Source organism: Lutjanus erythropterus, chromosome 2 (genome assembly GCF_056507025.1).
Source record: "Lutjanus erythropterus isolate fLutEry1 chromosome 2, fLutEry1.hap2, whole genome shotgun sequence".
Lineage (NCBI taxonomy): Eukaryota > Metazoa > Chordata > Actinopteri > Lutjaniformes > Lutjanidae > Lutjanus > Lutjanus erythropterus.
In genome coordinates, this window is record NC_139318.1 from 3,972,550 (window position 1) to 3,979,766 (window position 7,217).

At 39.5% G+C, this 7,217-nt stretch overlaps 1 protein-coding gene across 1 annotated transcript; it reads left to right on the top strand.

Annotated features, from left to right (window-relative positions):
- Positions 1 to 558: 558 nt before the first annotated feature.
- Positions 559 to 6,878, top strand: LOC146331039 (P2Y purinoceptor 1-like). The gene is made up of 2 exons (XM_084726339.1): positions 559 to 1,223; positions 6,086 to 6,878. Exons 1-2 carry the CDS (start codon positions 874 to 876, stop codon positions 6,762 to 6,764), a joined length of 1,029 nt encoding a protein of 342 aa, XP_084582465.1. The 5' UTR covers positions 559 to 873; the 3' UTR covers positions 6,765 to 6,878.
- Positions 6,879 to 7,217: the final 339 nt, after the last annotated feature.

Genomic DNA, 7,217 nt, shown 5'->3' on the forward strand with positions numbered 1-7,217 from the left:
TAAATATCACTCATTTACATCTCAATCCTTGTACCAAGTTCATTTAATTTATAAATTAAGTTTATGAATGAATCAGTTAATGAATTCAGTTTTAAAAAATCAAAGAAAGTTTTAGTGTTTAAGTTTCTGAGATAAATAACTATTATTTATGTTTATTTATTAAAGGTGGGGTTATAGAAAGAAGACGGATGGTAGATTGTTGAGGCTCAGTGTTTTGTTGAGTGGCTCAGTCCAACCCGACCCAAAGCATCAGTATTTGACAACCTGGGAACTAGAATCAACGATCAACTTTATTTCTCCAGAATCTCTTTAACTAGCCAGTGGCCTCCTGACATTTTGCAAAAGTGAAAGTATCTCTGTCTTAAGCTGAATGGCATTTGGTTATCTGTCATATCATTTACACCGTTGATACACAGTTCATCTTGTTGTAAAAAGTCATTGCATAATCAATGTTTGACAAAAGGGAGGGTGTGAGTGTGTGTGTGTGTGTGTGTGAGTGTTTCAACATGCAGGGTCAAATCCTAACCTGATATTTTGTTAGTAATAAGCTCAAGTGACGTTTTAGCAGCGTGGTTGTGTCCTTACATTTGAAACAGTGTTCTGTACAGTCAGATGCTAGCAGGTGAGGTATGTAAATGATTTCACAGAAATACATCCAGCATGTTCGCAGAGCTCCTCGTGTGTACGCAGTGGGAAGTGGGCGGGAGTTTCTTGTTTTCAGATTCTCTTAAGCATCGTTTCTCACGCGGCGCTCAAGTGTTTGTCAGAGGAGATGTTTGGTGTGAACGAGCCGGAGGCAGGCTGCTGTTTGATTTCAGCGAGAAAGTTCAAACTGAATGAAGAGGAGCTGTAAAAGCAGCGGAGAGCCGAAAGATGTCCGAGAACATTACGCAGGGAGTCTGTGAGCGCATCAACCTGAACTTTACGCACACCTTTCTGCCGCCCGTCTTCGTCACCGTGTTCGTGGTTGGGACGCTGTCCAATATCTGGGGCTTGAGGAGCGTGTGCAACAGCTGGAGCAAGATCGGACACATCAACATCTTCATGCTGAACCTGGGGGTGGCGGACCTGCTCTACCTCTTCACCCTGCCCTTCCTAGTGGACTATTACGCGCGCAAAAGCTACTGGCAGTTCGGCCAGCCGTTCTGCAAGGTGACCCGCTTCTGCTTCCACCTCAACCTGTACGGCAGCATCGGCTTCCTCACCTGCATCAGCTTCTACAGGTACCCAAAGATGGGCACTATTTTCATTAAATGACTTTAAAATACGTTTTTAATTACTTTTGAGTAGTTTGTATTTTGTATTTTGCTGGGCAGAGAAAAATTTGATGGAATTTGTGACAAAATACTTCATTGGATTTGAGGGGTAAATGGAATACCAATATCAGAGTAAAAAAAAACCCAACATGGATATATCAGCCGATACCTGTATGATATACAGAATATGGGATATAGACTTAAGATTAATATTTTGTAATGATCCCTCAAAAGTGGCTATCACTTGTGACAAAGGTGAGTACTGGTGGCAGGATATTTAACACTTTAATATGCATATTAATATACATAATAATTATGAATAACTATACATTTATTACACCCTGCAATCATTTGTTTAAGTATTTATAAAGAAGGATTGATCTCATGAAAAATGCATGGTTTACAATGTACAAGCAAAAACAGAAAGTAAAAATAGTAAAATCTCAAAATTTGATAAGATCTAACAAAGGTGAACACAACAACAACATCAAAGGAAATGAGAAACAGAAATGGTAATGACAGTTTTGGAAGAAGCCTGGGAGGAAGCATGTAAGAGAATCTTCAAGACAGCACAGTCAAAATATTGTCAAGAATTCACCTGGAAAATTAACATGAGGGTTTTTTGCAACAGCAAAAATCATATCAAAATACAGTTTACCAAGTAGCCCTGGATGCTGGAGGGGACAGGAAGCAAATCATTTCACATTTTCTACTCTCTTCTTGTATTGAAAAAGTTTTGGGGAGTCAGTTCAGGAGGAAATCACAAATAATTTTCATTTAAATAAACTTCTACAGTCTCTGCGTAGTATATTAGGTATGACTGCAGGAGAAATAGAAAGGGAAGGAGAGAAATATTTGTATACAATAATACACATAGCTGCTTAAAAACAAATTACACAGAGCTGGATGGATGTTAAATTACCATCTATTAATGCATGTTAATGAAGAGATCAAAGAAATGGAAAGAATCACTCATAACTTGAGAAACAGAGAAGAAACTGGAGTCAGTGGGTTGAGAAAACAGATGAAGTGGAACGGTAAAAAGCCCCCTCCCTCTTTTCTCTCTCTCTCTCTTTCTTTATTTCTTTCTCTTTATTTTATTTTCTTCATTATGTCTGTCTGTAAAAACAAAAACTGTATAAATGTGCCAGGATGAATGAAATTAATGAATTTGATCATTTGTAATATGAAAAACTGCAATAAAGCAATAAAAAATTACTATAAATTTAAAAAATATATAACATATAGAGTCAAAATAAATGTATATAATAAAACCCAAATTTAGTTAAGAGAGCAATCTGCATTATGTTTTTGAAAAAGTTTTCATATAGGCACATATTGGACAACACATATTGATTCAGATATTGACAGATATAACTGTGATTGGCCAATATCGGACCAATAATGTCAACTGATGCATCAGTCAGGCTCTGCTTAATATACATGATTCAGTGTGTCACTTTATTCTCAAATAAGACACATTTTATACCAAACTTTGTTAAAAATGTACAACAATTAGCCTAATCACAGTCTTTGGCTAAAGGAATCATGTGACATGTGACTGTCAGGTCCAGCGACATGCTCACTGTGAACTGTATTTGTGTTCCTCATCAGCGGTGGTTTAAGGAAAGAAGCTCCTTTGGTGTTTGGTGCAAATTTCTCCCAAGATGTGTACAATCGAAATATGATCAGATACTGCAGCTGAAGCAAATTTACTCAATGACACAACAGAAGAAATGAGCAGGTAGTGAACACGTACTGTAGAACTGGCAAATATACTTAGAAACCTACCTTTCCACCCCCAGTACATCCTGACTGGCCTCTACAAAGGTACTGTATGATGTGGGAAATTAGCAGGACTTATCTTTTCATGGCAGGGCAAACTCACAGGCCAAAGCGTATAATGACAACGTCACGACATACACGGCGGCCCAAAAATAGACTTCGATTGTAAGAAAAGCGGCTGTAAAATGGTGGAATAATGGCACAACCCCTGCAAAATCGCTTGTTTCACTCTCAGAATTTGATCGATTCGGCCCATTTGGAAAGTCTAGAAGAGCTGAGTGATTAATTCATTTTATCTCCTTTTAAGTTAGCAGAGAGCTAAACTGGAGTTTATCGCTCGGCTAGCGGAAGTCTGCCACTGCCAGCCATAGAGCATGAGCAGTATACATTCATCCACTTGAGTGATTTCTTTACAGCAGAAAGAGACTTTTTTGGGTCCATGCACCACTGAGCAATGTTCAGCAGACCCCACCTACAACATTGTATTCAGGTCTCCACAATGTGTGTGTGTGTGTGTGTGTGTGTGTGTGTGTGTGTGTGTGTGTGTGTCTGTGTGTGTGTGTGTGTGTGTGTGTGTGTGTGTGTGTGTGTGTGTGTGTGTGTGTAAAGCTACTGCAAGAACTTTTATATTGTGTTGATTTTGGACAAAAGTGGTAGTGTTTCCACCACAACAACCACAAAATACAATGTAAAAAAAAATGATCTACATAAAAATCTCCTCCTGTTTCTTTTTAAACTTACATTGAGAATCAGACCCTCATACAGCGCCATGAGTTATGAACTGAGACTGTTTTATAATCTGTTAAAGTCTGTGCAAAGTGAAAAGGAAGTTTTTCTTCGAAACACATTATACACATTATAAAACAGTTGCTGAAAATGTGAAAATACTGAGAACTATGTAGTACTGAATTGTGGAGTTAGACTGTTAAACTGTTGGTCACCATTTCAGGTTTGTTTGGGCGGACCTGCAACATGGCTCGGTGACGTGCCGGAACCATGGTCCCCCAACACTATGTCAGCTAGGGCTGAACGATTTATCGTTTCCTGATCGAAATTGCGATTTTAGACAACGCGATCACGTGATCGCCAAAGCTGCGGTTTTTTGCAGTGCTCCTGAGGGTTGTACTACGAAGCAAGCTCAACACAGCCAGGCTTTCTTTGCATGATCTGGATCGACAAAGTCTAAAACCGCAATCAGAGATACTTTCACTTTCACTTTCACTTTGTTAATCCAGGCTTTCGTCTTCAGACTCTGTGCGCGCTCACATAAAAGGGGCGTTTTTTGCGTCATTTCACTCTTCTTCCACATGAAGTGAAGCGATCGCGAGCCACTTAAGTCAAAATGATCAAGTTGTTATAATTATGAGCTGTGGAAAGTATACTAAATACATTACGGCAAAAAGCAACATTGTTGCTGCAAATAAAGCAAGAGAAGAAGAATGATGTCAGAAAATTACTGATCCACTAAATGCGGTCTTAATGCTGCCGTTTATTCTAACATGAAAACTGCACATTAAACAATAAAACTCCATACAGCAGATTTAAACATGATGAAGTCTGTCTGACACTGTCCTATGATGACAGAGACGTGGACATCACTGAAGTTTTTGACCAACCCAACGTAAAATGAGTGTAACTGATTTAAGACTGTCTGTGATAAATGATGAAAAATTTTCTAATCAGTGATCTGAGCTGCAGTATCACCAAGACAAAACAGATAACAGTAATAAGTATTCAAAGTGTCTGTAGTTGTTTCATCATTATTTTACTGTGTGGATTATATACGATGTAAATTTAAAGTGTTAATATGATCTGGAGCAAACGGGAAAAATGACTCTGCATCACCAAACGGAGGTTACCATGATAGCGCGATGCAGACAGTTTGTACCGCTGTTTCATTTTTACATTATATGGATTTGTTCGGTGATATAACGAACATACAGCTCAGCAGCTTTTCATTTTTAATGTCTTCCCTCAGTTTAAAAGCTATATCGCTCATAAACAACCTTGTTAGGACAATTATAAGTTAAAGAACAGTGCGTTTTACAGACGATTTAATCTGAACTCTTAACATAACCTGCTGCCGACCAGGTTATGAGTTTAGTATAAGTTACCATGGTGATCTAGCAGGTTAAAAGAGAGCCACTTTCATGACACTGAAAACCCTGGATTTAGACTCAACATAGCTCGCTAACACATTAATCTCGCTTCGTAGTTACACTCCTCTGACGTGCATCATAACCAACAATGCAACGAACGTCATATGGAACTTAATGAATGGACCAGACCTGTGTGTGTGTGTGTGTGTGTGTGTGTGTGTTTGTTTATTAATTTATTTATTTATACGGATTTAATGTGATGATTTGTGCGAATTGTCTTCAGTATAGTCAGTAGTTTTTCTCTTAATGTTATTTTTCTTTGAAGCCCTCACAAATACCTAGTTTGAATAATTAATAATGATTGTAAATGTTACTATACATTGTGAATATTGCACTGAAGCTTGATTTGAAGAAAAAATCGCGAATCGAATTGAAATCGCAATATCTGCCAGAAAAATCGCAATTAGATCTTTTCCTAAAATCGTTCAGCCCTAATGTCAGCCCCATGAACCAACACACAAATAACACCGCTTCACCCTCCCTAATGGTCAGGTGCAATCACACTTTCAGCGACTCTCTCAGTCCAAATCAGTCCAGCAGTTCACTTCAGCTCAGTTCACTTCCAACAACCTGACACAGAAGAAAAAGAAATACCATCCTGTCACTGTCCTCTGGCTCTAGTGGCTCAAACATGTCTGGACATGTCCAATAAAGCTGCTGGACGGAACGTCCATGTTTCAGCACGTTTTCAGGTCATAGTGGTGTTCGACACACATGCCCTCAGTGTTTCAGAGCCCAGAAAACTGCTCATTTTTTCATGATTATGAGACCTAATTTTACACATTTAGTGATTTTTTTTTTCAGTATTTTGTATTTTAATACATTTATTGAGCAAGATTTTTTTTAACAAGATACTTTCTGTTATATTTGTGCCCGTCTCTGCAGGTACCTGGGGATCGTGCACCCCATGAGAGTGATGGGGAAGATCACCAGCCGCCACTCACTAGTTATCAGCACCCTTGTCTGGTTGTGTGTCATCGTTCAGATCCTTCCTGACATGTTCTTTGACAAGAATGATAACAGGTCACCAAAGTCGTGTTTCGACACCACATCCAACAATCATGTCGAAAACTACCTGCCGTACAGCATCGTGTGGACCGTCACAGGGTTTGCCATCCCGCTGGTGATCATTCTGCTCTGTTACGGACACATTGTTGTGGTTCTCGCCAAGAAAGCCAATGTGAACCCTCTGCTGAAGCAGCGCTGTTTGAAGCTGGTCGTGATTCTGGTAATCCTGTTCTCCATCTGTTTTATTCCCTACCACGTATTCCGAAATGTGAATCTGAAAACCAGGATTTTGAAACTAAAGGGGGTATGTCACTCCAGCTTCGACGACATCTACATTGCGCATCAGGTGGGCAGGTTCCTGGCTTGTCTGAACAGCGTGATAAACCCGCTCATTTATATTGTTGGAAATGACGATTTCCTCATGAGGCTGCATAACTTCGGTCAGCGGACTCGGCTGTCTCTGGCCAACCTCACGGGCGCAATCATCTACCGCAAACCCATGGAAGGAAACGCAGAATCACCGGCAGAGACTCAAATCGACCTGATGAAAAGATAAAACATGCAGGAGGGCCACATTTCCTGGAACTGCAGTGAACTCCAGTGACGTGCAGGATGTGAAGCTTTTTATCTGTCATTGGGTCATTAAGGTGTCAGCACACAGAAAGTTCCTCTCAGTCTGCCGAACATTATCACAAAAGACGCTGCTATAATCTGCAGCTGAACCTGGCGCTCTCATCTCATTTACTGCACTGATTTTATTACATCAAGTATTCAGTATTGTGCCAAGATGCTGTTCATATTTTGCACTTTCTGCATGTTTTTCTGCATCAAAGCTGATGTTTGTAATGTGATTGCTGTCTTGTGCATCAAAAGTCCAATTCATTTATCGTGCTTACAGTAAGCATTGCCAAAGACTTGTTTATAGCATATAGTTTATTGCACTACCTTTGTACTGACAGAAGCGAGACATTTGACATGGTTGGCAATGGCTTGTATTTTCTGTGGTTTA

Coding starts and splice junctions, on each gene's coding strand:
- LOC146331039 (XM_084726339.1), top strand. CDS start 874: ATGTCCGAGAACATTACGCAGGGAGTCTGTGAGCGCATCAACCTGAAC. Junction 1,224..6,085: donor ACCTGCATCAGCTTCTACAG/GTACCCAAAGAT, acceptor CCGTCTCTGCAG/GTACCTGGGGATCGTGCACC.